This window comes from Scardinius erythrophthalmus (genome assembly GCF_964197995.2).
Source record: "Scardinius erythrophthalmus genome assembly, chromosome: 5".
Lineage (NCBI taxonomy): Eukaryota > Metazoa > Chordata > Actinopteri > Cypriniformes > Leuciscidae > Scardinius > Scardinius erythrophthalmus.
The window spans coordinates 5,976,366-5,995,010 of NC_138225.1; the positions used below are offsets into that span (position 1 = coordinate 5,976,366).

Genomic DNA, 18,645 nt, shown 5'->3' on the forward strand with positions numbered 1-18,645 from the left:
CATGTTTGTTTTGTTTACTCTAAGAGATTTCCCGTGTTCACAGTCGGGACTCTGGTTGTCTGTGAATCTGTTAGTGTGTGGTGTGCTGTTGGTCACATCACCGCACTACACACACAATAGGATTAACAAAACTGTTAAATTTATGATTTTTTTTTTTATCGTCATGTTTGTGGTCTCATGTTTTGAAAATCTGATGCGATTTTAAAAATCTTTTAGTGTGGGCCAGCCTTAACAGAGGAATTTCTGCCACTGGTTTGACTCCTTTACGCATTTTCGAAGCTCTTCGTAAGTTCTCAAGTGGTCCATCATACGTGCGCACATACAAGGGCATATTTCCAAGCTAAAGTTCAGCCGCAAGATATGTCATAAAAGCTGATTTCAGTGTTTTAACATTTACATTAGTGATCTACAGTATAAGTAGTGCAGAATATGAAATATTTTTTCTTCATTTTACATTCATCAACTTTTCCCCTTTTTTCTGTGTGTTATTTCCACTACTTTTGGACCTGAATGTATGTGTGCTCTTATGTTTTACCTCTGCAGAATTGTGTATGTTCTGAGCTCAGGCAGACTGACAACGAATATTTGAAACGGGTGTTAGATACAACAATATGCTCTCTAACAAGCACAGCGTGATGGCAATATGAGCATATTGAGAAAGACACATACAAGAGTGTGTGTGTGTGTGTGTGTGTGTGTGTGTGTGTGTGTGTGTGTGTGTGTGTGTGTGTGTGTGTGTGTGTGTGTGTGTGTGTGTGTGTGTGTGTGTGTGTGTGTGTGTGTGTGTGTGTGTGTGTGTGTGTGTGTGTGTGTGTGTGTGTTTAGAAGCCTGAAACTGGGGGATTGTGAATGCACTCATTTTATGATGCTATTATAGAAAGGTGTGTGTGTGTGTGTGTGTGTGTGTGTGTGTGTGTGTGTGTGTGTGTGTGTGTGTGTGTGTGTGTGTGTGTGTGTGTGTGTGTGTGTGTGTGTGTGTGTGTGTGTGTGTGTGTGTGTGTGTGTGTGTGTGTGTGTGTGTGTGTGTGTGTGTGTGTGTGTGTGTGTGTGTGTGTGTGTGTGTGTGTGTGTGTGTGTGTTTTGAGGTGACAATAGGACTAAATACAGTAATCTGAGGGTTTAGTTTGACAGCTGGGAATTGGGTTACCCTTTCTAGATGTAACTAGATAAAATGCATAGGGAAGTGTGCATGCATGCGTGAGTGATATCGTGGGCGCCATGTTTGTCACAGCTGGAGAGCGTGAGAAGCTGATTGGTTGATTTTCCCCCCTGCTGAGCCAATGAGAGGGTGATATTTTTACCCCTATTCCCTCCAGACGAGCTCTCAGCAGCCTACAGGTACACTGCTGCGACACATTTACACACGATCTCACCCACAAACACACGTCTCACCCGCCTGATTGACACACTACAGTGTTAATGCATCAGATGCATATGCAAAGAGCTTGAAATGTGAAGGCTATGTTTTCGTTGAGCAGCAGTGGTGATGACTTCTCATCTTTGTATGTAGAGAAATATGCATCTCTGTTGTAAAAACCTAGTGAGCTGCCTAACTAGGCAGCATTTTAAGGCATCATTGACTTGTGTTCCAAACTGTAGGCATCTTAATGATGCCGCCCTGTAAGAAAACTCATTTTGGACAGATTCTACTGCACTGCACTAGATAGAAGCTATCCCAGAATCCTAAAGATAAATTATAGTGTAAGAAACTGTTTTCAACATAGATGATAATAAGAAATATTTCTTGAGCGGCAGATCATCATATTAGAATGATTTCTGAAGGATCATGTGACACTGAAGACTGGAGTAATGATGCTGAAAATTCAGCTTTGATCATGGGAATAAATTGCATTTTAAAATGTCTTTAAATAGAAAACAGTTATTTTAAATTCAAAAAATATTTCACAATATTACGATTTTTGCTGTATTTTAGATCAAATAAATGCAGCCTTGGTGAACAGAAGAGACTTATTTTAAAAACATTAAAAAATCTTACTGATCTAAAACTTTTGAACAGTAGTGTGTATATGTATACTGTGTGTGTGTGAGTGTGTGTGTGTGTATATATATATGTATATATATATATATATTGGGTTGGTAATATTTTTTCATGCTTTTGCAAGAAGACAAGGTTGCATTTATTTGATCAAAAACATTTACTTTATTTTATTAATTTACTCTATTGCATAATTTCTGTAAAATTCTACATGCATTTTTTGTTCTGTTCAAAACACGCAGATCCTCCTTTGAAAAAAAAAAATAATGTGTGAGAAAATGACAGATGGTAATAGTTACTAAGACTGCTTTTATTCTGTGAAGTGCTCGGGAGAACTCTTCGGGATAAACCACCAGCCACTTCCTGTTTCCCCCTCAATGTTTCTTGAGATATTAGCTGGCCTTTTTTGTGATTAAACACTGTGTCTAAAAATATCTTCACTTTTGCCCGCTTGCAATTTCCTTTTAATATCTCCACAATGTTCTTTTTCTAAAATGTGAGCTATCGTTTTACAAAATTGCTCAAGCTCTTAGTCAGTGTTGCCCTGAGGAGTTAGCTTTGAAGCTAATTAAAACGTTTGATATTTTCAGAAGCACATTTCAGAATGCATGTGCAGGGCAGGACGTCCTGATATTTCGTGTCCCCGAGCAGCCCATCAGGTGTAGCTGTGTGGATTTCACTAATTTCACTAACGTATTTCTGTCTACGTGCAGGTGGAATGGCTGAAGAACGAAGAGATTATCGATCCTGCAGACGATCGGAATTTCTACATCACCATCGATCATAACCTGATCATCAAACAGGCACGGCTTTCCGACACCGCTAACTACACATGCGTCGCTAAGAACATCGTTGCTAAGAGACGTAGCACCACGGCTACAGTGATCGTCTATGGTGAGTATGGCGTTCATGCACAATCTGGTTTAAATGTGCTGAGATGCACTGAAGTTTTCAACGGAGATGAAGTGTTTTAGGTCATTTAGTGAAGAGCTACGAGGCCGAGAGTGAGAATCCCATTGTGAGGTGAAGACTTAAAGTAACGGGCTATAGTCAAGTCAAGTAATCTTTATTTATACAGCGATCATCAATTATTAAATGAGTTCATTTCATCTATAAAGCAGTTCTGCAGAAGAACAGTGGTGTTGTCGTCCAGCTCAGTTCAGTTCTCATACAACAGTGTCAGTGCAGTCAGATCAATAATATTGTTGAATATTAAGTGTTTCCAACTAAGCAAGCCAGAGGCGATAATGGCAAGGAACCAAAACTCCATCGGTGACAGAATTGAGAAAAAAACTTGGGAGAAACCAGGCTCATGCAGTTCTCCTCTGGCCAACAAACCAATACAGTGTGACTATGATTCATGCAGCATCACAAGTCAGAAATTGATCAGATTGTGGATTTGTAGCATTTAGATATTCATCCAGTTCCTTTTGCTTGAAGATCAGTTTATCATGCCAGTATGGACGGAGACTAAGCTGGTCAAAGGTCTGTGCTTAGGACTTGTCTGGTTCTTGTGATCTCTGCTGAGGATCTGTGCCGATGGCTGTCGAATTGACAAGGTTTTCACAGTGGATTGTCTAGTAGACACGGTCTCTGCTGACATTCAGGGCTGCGTTGTGGTCGTGATTACAGTAGGTGCAGGTCCAGCATCTGATCTGGATACGGCCCGGATACGGCTGAGTTCATCATGCGTTGTGGTCGTGTTTAGGTGCAGGTCCACCATCTGATCTGGATACGGCCCGGATACGGCTGAGTTCATCATGCGTTGTGGTCGTGTTTAGGTGCAGGTCCACCATCTGATCTGGATACGGCCCAGATATGGCTGAGTTTATCATGCGTTGTGGTCGTGTTTAGGTGCAGGTCCACCATCTTATCTGGATTCGGCCCGGATACGGCTGAGTTTATCATGCGTTGTGGTCGTGTTTAGGTGCAGGTCCACCATCTTATGTGGATTCGGCCCGGATACGGCTGAGTTCATCATGCGTTGTGGTCGTGTTTAGGTGCAGGTCCACCATCTTATCTGGATACGGCCTGGATATGGCTGAGTTTATCATGCGTTGTGGTCGTGTTTAGGTGCAGGTCCACCATCTTATCTGGATACGGCCTGGATATGGCTGAGTTTATCATGCGTTGTGGTCGTGTTTAGGTGCAGGTCCACCATCTTATCTGGATACGGCCCAGATACGGCTGAGTTTATCATGCATTGTGGTCGTGTTAAGGTGCAGGTCCACCATCTTATCTGGATTCGGCCTGGATACGGCTGAGTTTATCATGCGTTGTGGTCGTGTTAAGGTGCAGGTCCACCATCTTATCTGGATACGGCCCAGATACGGCTGAGTTTATCATGCGTTGTGGTCGTGTTTAGGTGCAGGTCCACCATCTTATGTGGATTCGGCCCGGATCCGGCTGAGTTTATCATGCGTTGTTGTTGTGTTTAGGTGCAGGTCCACGATCTTATCTGGATTCGGCCCGGATACGGCTGAGTTTATCATGCGTTGTGGTCGTGTTTAGGTGCAGGTCCACCATCTTATCTGGATTCGGCCCGGATACGGCTGAGTTTATCATGCGTTGTGGTCGTGTTTAGGTGCAGGTCCACCATCTGATCTGGATACGGCCTGGATACGGCTGAGTTTATCATGCGTTGTGGTCGTGTTTAGGTGCAGGTCCACGATCTTATCTGGATTCGGCCCGGATACGGCTGAGTTTATCATGCGTTGTGGTCGTGTTTAGGTGCAGGTCCACCATCTTATCTGGATACGGCCTGGATATGGCTGAGTTTATCATGCGTTGTGGTCGTGTTTAGGTGCAGGTCCACCATCTTATCTGGATACGGCCCGGATACGGCTGAGATTATCATGCGTTGTGGTCGTGTTTAGGTGCAGGTCCACCATCTTATGTGGATTCGGTCCGGATACGGCTGAGTTTATCATGCGTTGTGGTCGCATTTAGGTGTAGGTCCACCATCTGATCTGGATACGGCCTGGATACGGCTGAGTACATCATGCGTTGTGGTCGTTCATATTTAATTTTAAAATTAGTATAAAATAAAATATATATATAAATTGGAAATAAAATCAATGGAAACAAAACAGAAATATTGTATTTGTTTTCCTGCATGTAACTGACATCAGAGAACATGAACAAGCAAATGTGTTGTTAATTTTTTTTTTTTTAAATATTAACCTAAAGCTTTGACATACACTTTACACAATTTATGTTCTCAACCACACATATGTATTTTTTTGTGTTTCATTTGTGTGTATTTATTTATTTAATTTATTTTATTTTATTCAATTTATTATTTTTATTATTTCAATTAAATATTTATTTATTTTTTACTATTTATCAATTTAATATTATTTTTATGGATGCCAGCAGCCATATCACCCTGTAGCACAAGACTGGTTGCCCACTGAAGCTAAGCAGGGCTGAGCCTGGTTAGTACCTGGATGGGAGACCTCCTGAGAAAAACCAGGTTGCTGCTGGAAGAGGTGTTAGTGAGGCCAGCAGGGGGTGCTCACCCTGTGGTCTGTGTGGGTCCTAACGCCCCAGTGTAGTGACGGGGACACTATACTGTCAAAGAGCACCGTCCTTCGGATGAGACGTAAAACCGAGGTCCTGACTCTCTGTGGTCATTAAAAATCCCATGGCATTTCTCGTAAAGAGTAGGGGTGTAACCCCGGTGTCCTGGCTACATTCCACACATTGGCCCTTACCAATCATGGCCTCCTAATAATCCCCTTACATTGAATTGGCTCCATCACTCTCTTTCCTCTCTCCACCTATAGCTGGTGTGTGGTGAGCGCACTGGTGCCTTTGTACTGTGGCTGCCGTCGCATCATCCAAGTGGATGCTACACACTGGTGGTGGTTGAGGAGAGACCCCTGATATGATTGTAAAGCGCTTTGGGTGTACAGTAGTACATATGAAAGCGCTATATAAATGCCTCATTCTATTCTATTCTATTCTATTCTTATGTAAATTCATTTATTTTTACATTTATTTTACAGTTTTAATGTTGGGATCATTTACATAATCATACAGAATTTTTTTTCACCTTTTTTGTTACTTTTGTGACATTTGCATTCTAATGCTATGATGAAATAGCTTTGGACTCTTGACTATCTGCATATACGTCACCAGATAGAAGTCTGTTGTTTTGAAACATTTAACATTATGCACAGATTGAATGTTCACAATAACTTATAATTTGCATTTAAAAAATAGATAGAATTTTATTTTTCATGCTTACTTTAAAAGGAAAAAAACATTTTTGTAACCAGTGACTTATGAGCAATTGAGGATTTTATTTTATTTTTTTATTTTTTTGTCAGACTTGACCACGGTCAATTGGGAGAAGAGCTTTCATAAAATTAATTAAAAAGTTTCCAGCTTGTAATTATAAGTTTGACGAAGACATGAATAAACCTTTTTTACTAGCTGGAAACTCATAATTACTGTAATTTCAACATGGTGTGAACGCATCATTACAGTGCTTGCAACATTTTTCTTCTTCTTCTTTTCACCACCTTTCAGCAATTAATTTAACGAAAACTGCTTGTACAAACTCCATTCAAATGTTGTTTTGTATCTCATTTTCTTATGTGTGCTATCCTTCCTTTTTGCCATTATATCTATCTTTATACTAAAGCTTTATATAAAAAAATAAAACAAAATTCTATTTGACTTAACCCTCCCTAAACCTTGATGGGAAGTGAAAAACCTCATTACATTTTCCCAGATTTGATATGAGTTGATTTTAGTAGCACATGTAAAATTATATCTTGACCTCCTGAGGTGGACGAATGAGGTTTTCTGATGTTTAAGCACCTCCTTTCACTTGCCCTTAGTTTAAAAACTGATTTTTTTTTTAAGAGTCAAGCCTTCATTTGTGGAAAGTGCTTTCACCTCTTTTCTATGCTGCGTACTTTCCATTGTACTTGACATTCCTCATAATACCAGCTCCAGCTGTGATAAATTGCTGTATGGTGTGTTCAAATGTGTTTTATGGGTGATTCATAGTCCAAGTTCATGTACGGAACTTTGCAAAAAGAAGAGCAAACTTCAGAATAATGTCACGGAGTTCATTCATGAAGTTGTGTGAACAACACACACCATCCGTGTAGAACCAAGCACATGCGCACTTTGGTCAGAGCGGCAATTATGAAATTAAGGTGTTTTAGTGCCTGTTTATTGCGATGATTTCAGTTTATCTGTTTTTTTTTTTTCTCAACAACTTGCGTTTCACCCTGTCGACATACTGAGGTGCAACTTATTTCTGGAAAATAAGGTAAATTATAAAATTGTGCTGTATTATTAAAAAGTGCATATTTGCAGATGGGACTTTATGCACCAGTAAAACAAGCATATTGTGTTTTACTCACTGTTAATATATTATGAGGTGGACCTTGGAAAAATGTGCACCCTATATACCCCCTCATACACAACAAACACACATGCAAACACGTTCTCCATGTTGAAAAGTCTCGGAACACCCGCTGATTACTCTGACAGGACCTGTGTGAGTGTGTGCATGAGTTGTTAGCATCTGTCACGCGTGTCACTGCACTTGCACACCTATCAATTACTCCTGCATCTGTAAAACACTCAGTCAAAGAGTCGAGCACGTCTCTCTCACACTGCTGAGCGTTTAATGGCTTGTCATCCCTTTGAAAGATAGAAAATGTTCTGTTTTTGCGTCTGAAACACAGATCCACCCTCTTTCTTGACCTAGATTCCTAGAGCATGAAATCTGTTGTGTTTCAAACTTTTTGCAGTTGTGAACTTCAGTGAAGCAGTCAGAAGTTGTAATATTTCCGTTTCGTCCTCCTGACAGATGATTTTGTCGTGCAGATGCTATGGTGAATATGTGAGTATGTTGCTCTGAAGGTGTCTGATGTGCCGGACCAGTTTTGGCAAAAATGGCCTGATGTTTTCTGAATGAATTTCTCTGGAATCTGTAAATGTTTTAGCATGTTCTGTGTTCTAGCCTACAAGAATGAGCAATCACTGATGAGATCTCTTTACTATCTCGATTGTTTTATCTTAACAAGGAACTGTAGTGCTTCCAACAATCAGGTTAATAAAGTTGGTTACTGCTTTTTTTTTAGTTCTTGTTTGTGTTAAATTTACTGGGAACAAGAATTATCCTTAGAGATAGAAGTAAAGTGTCATTTGCAATTTTTTTTCACATTTCATATATTCTTTTTATCCACTTAGCTAACTCATTTTTCATTGACGGGTATGAACATAGAGGTATGTGGGTTGTTACAGTATGTATGCATATGGTATGAGTATGCAAGTACGTGTGGCCATTGTTGAAAACCTTTTTCTTTGTCGAAGCAAGAGACCAGGAGACGTTGGGGATCACGTTCAAACAAAGTTGTTCTTTATTGAGGACTTTGCGTTGACGCGGCTGCAGTTCTTCCCAAATCAGTCTAACTAAAACATTATACATTGTAGCTATATACATTCCAAGGGGGAGGGATTACATAGAGGCGGGAACTCTGAATAAAGCATGCAAATGAAGTGGGAACACACCCTACTCTGAGTCCAATTGAATCAGCATAACTATTCACATGCTGATACTGGCCAGGAACTCCAATTCCAAAAGCCATCCCAGAGCCATTAAAGACAATAGGTGAAAGTCAATCAACCTAACGACTCAACGTCTGGGCTCCGAAAGGTGAGAATCAAGTGATCTGACTTATTTAAAACACAATAGAGAAAACAAGTCTGGCAGGAAAGGAGACTCTTTGCTGGAGACTCAATAATCATCTGAAATCAGTCTACTAAACTTTATCAGTTTATATACTATTGCAGTGGAAAAACTAAATTAAACTTTTAATAAAAATGTAATCCAACACTTCCCCCTTTGAGAGTTCTAATAACTCTCACAAAAATACAAATTTATACACTTAAAAGTTAATTCTTGTAACTTGTGTAAATTACAGGCACGTGTAACTTATTCTGTGTTGTGTCCTTGATTTACATGAGTGTCATAGTTCTTCTCAAAACCATAACTGTTGACACCTGCGACGCAGGGTGTAAAATGTCATATAAACTACATGATTACACAGAAAACCATGTAGCATAAGAGTGGAATTCTTGAAAGTCCATGGCGCCTGAATAGCTGTGAAGTCTGTTTCCTGTAGCGTCCATTTCCCACGTAGAGTCGCTCTGATGACTCGTCCCTCATGAGGCTTGTTCATGGAAATCTGAGGTGATGCTTTACACCAGGTTTCTGCTTGCGAAGACATCAACACATTCGAGTAACACAAGAAAACAAAGAAACAGCAGAACAGCAATATTCATGCATAGACTTCATCCTTCCATAAGTCATTTGATCGTATAGTGGTTTTAAGTCTAACTTTTATCAAAGTACACTTAAAAGTTCATTCTTGTAACTTGAAAAAGTTACAGGCACATATAACTTGCTCTGTGTTGTTCATCTGTAATTGCATGTTGACACAGAAACAAACATGCAATTAGGGTCCGTGAAGTTCTTACGGGTAATATTCTTTTATGGTTGGACCAGTCATGTTCTCGTGCGAGGCGTGAGTCATTTGTTGAATGAAACACTTGATACTGTGGACGCATACGTAGAACGCCAGTAGGAGAAACAACAGCAGAATTGCTATTTCTTTAATCCACAGCCAGGGTTTACCAATCAAGTTTCCGAACCATGAAGAATTGTCTTCAGTCATCTGGTGTAATTTTGTTGAAAGATCAAGAATGTCTTGTTGGATTTTGTTCAAATTCTCTGTTGGATCCATTAACCCAGTGCAGCATTCAGGGCCGATAATGGTGCAGGCTCCCCCTTGCGTTGCAAGAATGTAATCCAAGGCCACTCGGTTCTGTAAGATCATTATCTTGTGTGAAGCTAGAGTGTCTGTGATGTTACCCAGGGCCAAAGCCGTATCGTTGGCCAATTTCTGTACAGAATCCGACAGGCTTCTGACTTGATCGAGAGCCTGCATGACACCATACGATGGGATTAATGCTCCAAGAGTTCTTGACCACCACGTTTGAACACAAGTGAGTCCTGGAATGCAGCCATCATTGTTGATAGAAGGAGCTGAATCATGTAACTGTGGAGATCTTGGAGTGGAGTGTGTGTTTTCTCTGATAGCTGGCAGAACATAAACCAGGGTGCACCTGCCGTTGAATTGGCTGGGTAGGATGCTGTAGACAGAAGTTCCACATAACCAAAAAGTGCCAGTTGGTGGAGGAATCATACACCACTGATTTATTGCAAAAAGTTTCGGTAGGGATGGGTTCCTGGAGAGACACTCGTTTAAGTCATTTTCCTGTTTCTTCTCTGTAGTAGTAATGTACACAAAGGATTCATCTGTTCCTCTTTCAATCACAAAACTGCAACGTTCACGGGGAATTTCACCCAGTGGAGTCGATGCTGGAGCATAATTTTCCATGCACCAATAGAACATCATTGGCAGGAGTAGATCTGTCATGATGGGAGTAGCTGAAGTTAGGTTGCAGGATGGTAGTCCAGGTATGCAACACTGAGAAGCTGGAGGAATGGTTACTTTGTGACATGTATCTTTGCTGAATACTCCACTGGTATGATGATTGAATAAGGTACACGTGTCACATTTGGAGATAGGGTGTGCTACCCATGGGATTCCTGCTCCTACAGACGGTGCGTGTGGCATGCAAACATTCTTTCCAGCAAACAAGGCATTTCTTGACATATTCATCAGCTCTAAGAAGATGTTGTTTCTGGGGTCTACACTTTGTGCTATGTTCATGATGGTTAGGATTAAGGCAATCTTGTTCATGTTGCTGGATGACTGAAGTTCCCGTAGATGAGTCTCTGCGTTGTGTATTTTTTCTTCTGTGTTGGTTGTAGTCTCTGCAGTTGGTCTAGTTGTTTTCTGGAGGTTGGGTCGTCATATGCAGGTGTGTAGGTCAGTGAACCGTCAAGTGGTATCTGCACAGAGTTAAGAAAGAAAAACAAAAAAGAACAACTGCAACAGACCAGTATTCATTGTAAAGACTGCAAACATTAGGGTTGTATCCTGTTCAATCTGTATCTGCTAATTGTGGTTCCTTCTTTCCCTATTTCTTAGTTCATGAGACACCTAAAAGGAACAGTGAGGTGAGGAGGGACTATGGTTGGGAAGGGCCTATAAGGGAATCTTCACCGCAGGGTTGGCCCCCGAAAGCCTGTTGCTTCCAGTTCTTCCTGGGCTCCTCACTGGTCCATGTGTCCTATCCTATCCCTGTAGGGGGAGGAACCACTTTGCAATGTGACACATGAGTCCAGGTTTGTCTTCCCTGACACAATACTGCAGCTGCTGTAATCAACATTACTTGATGTGGTCCATGCCACTTAGGTTCTAACGGCTTGTGTCTGAATGATTTTATCATGACCCATTGACCTGGGACGATTGTGTGTCCACCCTCTGGTGGAGTCTGCCAACATGACTCAACTCTCTCTCTGGCACTCTGTACTGCCTTTGTAAGGTGTTCACAGTAAGAGATCAGGGCATCTGAGGCAATGTGAACATCAGCATTTCTAAGATCAATCACACCTGGCATCTGCATTGGGCGTCCTGTAATAATCTCATGAGGGCTCAGTCCTACTGATCTGTTAGGTGACGCTCTCATACTACACAGTACTGCTGGCAGTGCTTCAACCCATGACACTCCTTCCTGATGCATTTTGCTTAGCCTGGTTTTGATCGTTCTGTTCGCCCTTTCAACCTGTCCTGATGCTTGTGGCCTGTAGGGACAGTGCAGATACCACTTAACCTTCAACATTTTAGACACTTCTTTAACTACCTGTCCTGTGAAGTGCGTACCTTGATCTGAGTCAATGCAATCTGGTAATCCCCATCTGGGAATGAAATCAGTGACAAGACATTTCGCAGTATGTGCAGCTGTAGCACGCCCTGTTGGATAAGTTTCTATCCATCTTGAGAACTTGTCTATTACTACCAAAACGTCAGTTTTTCCCTTACAACGAGGCAACGATATGTAATCAACTTGTAAGTGACGAAATGGTCCTGGTGGAGCTGGGGTATGTGCTGCTGGTGTAATGGCTGCTGGTACATCATTATTTTTCTGACATGTAACACACCTCTTGGCTGTTTCTGTGGCTACATTTCTGAATTTTGGATTCCACCATTGATTTGAGAACCTGTGATTCATCGTTGCTGGACCACTGTGACCCAAATTGTGTATTTGTTGAGCCAAATATGGCAGCAGTGATTCGGGAGCAACATACTTCCCCCCTTTGGTCCAGCAGCCAGATGAATCAACGGTGGCTCCTTTGTCTAACCATGTCCATGCTTCATATAGAGGAACATCTTTGTACAAATCAATGATAGATTCAGGAGGCAGAATTGTCTTCTGTGCTGTACTACCTGAACACACTTGTACAGTTACATAGGAACAAGCCTGTTTAGCTGCTACATCTGCAAGAGCATTACCTTTAGCTTCTGTAGTGTTAGTTGTGAGATGTGCTTTCACTTTGATCACCGCTAATTTCTTTGGAAGTTTCATGGCAAACATAAGATCTTTCACTAATTCAGCATGCTTAATGGGGGATCCTGCAGAAGTTAGAAACTGTCTGCTTTGCCAAATTACACCAAAATCATGAATAACCCCAAAAGCATACCTGGAATCTGTGTAGATATTTGCAACTGATCCTGAAGCTAGCGTGCATGCTCTAGTTAACGCTACCAGTTCTGCAGCCTGAGCTGAAAAATTATCTGGAAGACGACCTGAGGCTACCACCTCAGTGGTGGACGTTACTGCATAACCTGCTCGTCTATTCCCTTCAATTACTTGAGCTGAACCATCAACAAACAACTCAAATTCTGAATTTTCTATGGGAGTTTCTGCTATTTCACTTGTCACTGCGTATGTAAGCGTAACACAATCATGAGTCATTTCACCTTCATCTTCCAACACATCTTCAGTCATTGCAGACATCATACATGTTGAGGGGTTCGTGACTGGTGCACGCTGTAAAACAATGTTCGGGGCTGTGAGAGTAGTTAACCAATTTCCCCAACGAGAGGAAGTGACAGAAGTGACTTTTGCTTGATTCATTAGTGCGGACACTGCGTGAGGGCATTTTACATTTACCGTCTGACCTAACACCATTACTGATGAAGCCTGAAGCGCTAGATGAACTGACTGTACTGCTCTGAGGCATGGTCCCATACCTTGAGCTACTATGTCAAGTTTACCAGAATAGTAATGAATTGGACGTAAACTGCCCCCATGATCTTGCATTAGACATGCAGTCATAAAGCCCAAGTGTTCATGGACATAAAGCACAAAGGGTCTATCAGATTGGGCAATTCCTAATGCTGGTGCTTGACATAGTGCTCTCTTCAAATCATTGAATGCTTTGAGGTGAAGTTCTTCCATACAAACAATATCTGAATCTTTACCATGGCCTTTCAACAAGTCATAGAGAGGCTGAGCAATCGAGGCATATTCTTCAATCCACGGTCTACAGTAACCTGCTGTTCCTAAAAATGAGCGTAGTGTTTTAATGGTAGTAGGCGGAGGTATGGCTTTGACTGAAGCCGCTCGATCCTGTGTAATGGATCTATTTCCTGCACCAATTGTTTGACCCAGAAATGTGACTTGTTTTTTAGCAATTTGAGCTTTGTGAAAGCTGCATTTGTGTCCTTTTTTATGCAAATAGTCCAACAAAGCTGCCAATTCAGTTTGATGTACCTCGTGATCTGTTGAGGCAATCAAAATATCATCGACATATTGGATCATAGTGGACTGTTTTACTGGACATTCTGGGTCACACAAATCACGTCTGACAGCCTGATGGTACACGGTCGGGGAGTTTTGAAATCCCTGGGCCAATCGGGTCCACTGATATTGTTCATGGTCAACTGTGAAAGCTAGCCATGGCTGGCTGTCAGAGTGCAATGGTACAGAAAAGAATCCATTAGACATATCAATTACTGAAAAAATCTTACAATCTAATGGTAAGCCATTACAAATTGTAGATGGATCTGCCACTAGCGGGGTGATTTTATCAATGTTTTTATTGGCTACTCTGTAGTCTATGGTGAGTCTCCATGTCCCATTGGATTTCTTGATTGGCCATATGGGTGAGTTACAGGGACTGTTGGTTTTAACTAGCACTCCTTGTGTCAGCAACTTTTCTACAATAGGTTTGATTCCCTGTATGGCTTCCTTACTGATCGGATACTGTTTGGTAACCGGGGGTGGAGTTCCTGTCAATTTGACTGGCTCTACACCTGTCAATAAACCACAATCATCCTTGTCATTAGCCCAAATTGGATGATTCAGTAAGAAAGCATACTCTGGAGGGATTGCATTATTGGTAGAAATGTGTGCTGAGGAAATTTGAATGCTAGCAGATTCTGAGGACATGTCTAAAGTTAGATGTACTTGTCTCAGAAGATCCATGCCTAAAATTGCACCTGTATTCAATGGAGCACATAGCAATTTTGTAGTCAGAGTTTTCGGGCCAAATTGTACCTCTATGGGCGGGGTTTCATACAAAACAGAATCTTCACCTATTACGCCAGTTAAAGAAAGTTTGGTTTTCTTGTACGGGATGTCTAAACCTTTAGCCAATTTTGTAGGAATTATTGTAATTTCTGCACCTGTATCAAGCAAAAAATCAATCTCTCTTTCTTGTATGCTACCTTTCACAAAAATTCTTTTGTCATTGTGATGGATTACCGGGGAAAGGTAGCTACTCACAGCCCCAACAATTAGTTTTTTTCCTGGTCTTGTTGTGCTCTTAGAAGAACCTGAACGAGCTGTCCTAAAGTTTCAGTGGACACTTGCGGAACTGCATCAGGGTTGTAAGCCGGCTGAGAAGGAGCAGAATTATGCATTCTATTTCTTTTATTATCTTGCAACTTCTTCCTACATTCTTTCTCCCAATGCCCTAATTTTCCACAGTAGTGGCATGTGCTTTCTTTTTTAGTCCATCTATTGTCTTGTTTTGTTGGGTTAAACGTAGCTGCTGCTATTCTCACTTGGGTTTTAACATCAGCATCTCTTTCCCATGCAGCTAACCTGTCTAGGTTACTTCTGAGAGTTCCGTTAGCCCACGTAACATGTAGGAATGGCAAGGCTGATCTGTACTCAGCTATAAGACCATCTGCCCAAATACGGATTAGAGCTCCTCTATCATCTAGTACACTTTCAGAATCCTCCACTATTCCACTGTATGTGGCAGCTGCCTGACAAAATCTTTCAGTGTATTCACTTATAGTCTCTCCTTTATTTTGTGCACATCTAGTAACTTTCGACCAATCTATTTTGGGTCCTAAGAGATTCTTTAGGATTTTCAAAACACCTTCTCTCAAATCGCCTTTACTGGCATGTTGCAGTTCGGAAGTAACAGCAGACTCAAAATTGTTGAATTGAGATTCAGTTAGAATTTGTGACATCAGCTGTGTAACTTCTGGCAACGACATGTCGTAAAGACGCATTTTACTGATCAATGCCCTTCTAAATTCAGAAAATTCTGTGCGTGCTGAGGGTAAACTCTGGGATAGTCTCTCAGTATCTTTGGGTCCTAGCGCTTTGGCAACAGCTTGTATTTGGACAACAGAAGAATTGGGAGGAACACTTTCAGTTACCTCAATTCCCTGAGACCTTCTCCTTGCCCCACACACCTTCACTGAATCTACTGGCTTATCAGTTACTGATTGGATGGCTAAATCTGTTTCAAAGAAAGCTTTTAAGTCAGGATAAATGTTATCCGGCTGACTAAATTCTCCCTCATCAATTTTTTCTGCATCTTTGTTGCGGTGTAATTTCTTAGTCAAAGAAGATATTCTGGCACGGAGCTCATTGTTCTGTTTCTCTAGCTCTGAGTTGCGTTTAGACTGTTCTGTAGCTATTGCTAAAACATATTCTCGGTGGCAACAAATGATGGCTTTTACTTTGTTCTTACGAACACTTGCTCCTAGTACCTTTTTACAATCTTCCATTGACCATGCTTTGTCTGGATGAATCTCATATTTCTTTGTCAAATCCAATCTGACGGACTTCGTCACTATAGAGTCCATTTGCTCTCCCAACAATGTTTTAAATTCACTTTCTGACCACAATGGTGTCGCACGACCACCTTTTTCAGTAGTGGGGATCAGTCTGGCATTTTTCCTAAACATTTTTGTTAGTTTTCTTTGTTACCACACAATAAAAAAAAAACTAAAACTTCTCTCTAGTGTCTACACAGAGGGTACACTTGTTAACACATCAGCTATTGTTAACTCTCCACTTAACTTCCCTGCCTACAAGAACAGAGGATAAACAAAATATTAGCAATTTACGCTAAAATCTTCCCTGCCTGAAACAGAGGATAAACCAAAATATTAGCACCTTATGCTAACCGTCCCTGATAAAGCAGAGGATAAATCTTCAACTTTACAGAGGATAAACCTTCTCTAGCAATGTAGAGGATGAAACACTTCCCTGGCAAAGCAGAGGATAAACAATATTAACCTGTAATGTTAATCTTCCCTGCCTGAAAACAGAGGATAAACTTCATCTCTAAAAGACAACTTTAGAGGATAACTTTAGTTAACCAAACTCTACAGCTGTTTGTTAACTACTTCTCTGAACGGCGCAGAGGATATCAAACTTGTACTGGTTTGCAGCGGTTCTTTTGAATAGAGTAGCACTCACCAACCCTTGGTTGTAAAGGAAGAAATCTTTGTTCAGCTGGAGCTTGCTGTTTCAATCTGGATTCAGGTGAAGAAGCTGGAACTCTATCCGGGTCACGGCACCAAATTGTTGAAAACCTTTTTCTTTGTCGAAGCAAGAGACCAGGAGACGTTGGGGATCACGTTCAAACAAAGTTATTCTTTATTGAGGACTTTGCGTTGACGCGGCTGCAGTTCTTCCCAAATCAGTCTAACTAAAACATTATACATTGTAGCTATATACATTCCAAGGGGGAGGGATTACATAGAGGCGGGAACTCTGAATAAAGCATGCAAATGAAGTGGGAACACACCCTACTCTGAGTCCAATTGAATCAGCATAACTATTCACATGCTGATACTGGCCAGGAACTCCAATTCCAAAAGCCATCCCAGAGCCATTAAAGACAATAGGTGAAAGTCAATCAACCTAACGACTCAACGTCTGGGCTCCGAAAGGTGAGAATCAAGTGATCTGACTTATTTAAAACACAATAGAGAAAACAAGTCTGGCAGGAAAGGAGACTCTTTGCTGGAGACTCAATAATCATCTGAAATCAGTCTACTAAACTTTATCAGTTTATATACTATTGCAGTGGAAAAACTAAATTAAACTTTTAATAAAAATGTAATCCAACACCATGCAGGTGTATGAGTATAAATGTGTTTGTATGGGTATATGGGGTGTGTAAATGTATGTAATGCACATAGATGTATAATTATGTAGGTATATATAGTTTCTTTAAATATAAGTGTATATACATGTATGATATGTATTCGTATGTATATATATTATGACTATGCATTATCAAAGTAATTTTATTCATTCATTTTTGTTTATTTTATTTTTCCTCATGTTTATATATTCATATATTTACTATATTTACGCAGTCTGTCACATACTCATTTAGTTTCTTGGAGTACAATGTGTTGGACTTACAGTATTACATCTACGAATGAGGGCAGGGGGGAGGTTTTGTTTCTGACACTTATTGTAGAACATATTGTGATTGTTATTAATGTTTTTTTTTTATCTCGATTGTTTATAGCAATGAAATAAAATGGAGAACAACTGGAGAAGTATCTGGAAATATAAATTTTAAACGGTTTGCTACTTGCTCTTTGCTAGTCGGTCACAATTGTTTCTGGGGGAGGGGCATTCCTGGTCTAAAGAGCATTTGATTGGACAGAATTTGTAGTGCAAGATGAGTCATACATTTTTTGGTCTGTTTTCCTGTTAGTGAAAGAAAGCAGCACAACTGTTTTCAGCATTGATAATAATAAGAAATGTTTTCTTGAGCAGCGAATCAGGATTTCCGATCAAACGTGTGACGCTGAAGACTGGAGGAATGATACTGAAAATATAGCTTTGCATCACAGGAATAAATGGCATTTTTAAATTGTTAAATCATATTATTTTAAGTTATTTTAAAATGCAATCATGTTTCATAATATTACTGTATTTTTAATAAAATAAATGCAGCCTTGGTGAGCATAAGAGACTTCTTTCAAAAACATAACCGACCCTAAACTTTTGAATGTTAGTATATCTACTTGTATCTGCTAGTGTATATCTCTTCAAACTAAAAGGGATAGTTCACCCAAATATGAAAATGCTGCCATCATATATGGAGATATATGGAGAATATATGGAGAAATATCGCCATATATGGAGAAAAATGGTGCCCATCAACTGTTTGGTTACTGACATTCTCCAAAAAATATATTTTGTGTTCAGCAGAAGAAAGAATTCATAGAGGTTTGGAGCAACTTGAGAGTGAGTAAATGATGACAGAATCTCCATTTTTGGGTGAACTATCCCTTTAAGTAAAAAAATAAAAAGGCTTTTTAACTTTTGAACAGCTTTGTCAGGCCAAAATCGCAGGACTGTCTCAACAACCTTTGATTTTTTTTTTTTGATAAAAATTCTGTTAAATGAATTTATTTGAATTTAAATGA

At 40.3% G+C, this 18,645-nt stretch overlaps 1 protein-coding gene across 3 annotated transcripts in view; it reads left to right on the forward strand.

Annotated features, from left to right (window-relative positions):
* The window catches only part of unc5ca (unc-5 netrin receptor Ca), a 156,666-nt gene that overhangs the window by 98,325 nt on the left and 39,696 nt on the right, over window positions 1-18,645 (forward strand). For all 3 annotated transcript variants that reach the window (XM_081365378.1, XM_081365376.1, XM_081365377.1), the window contains exon 5: window positions 2,710-2,890. In XM_081365378.1, the coding sequence (XP_081221504.1) occupies window positions 2,710-2,890 (181 nt within the window). The remainder of the gene's footprint in view (window positions 1-2,709; window positions 2,891-18,645) is intronic.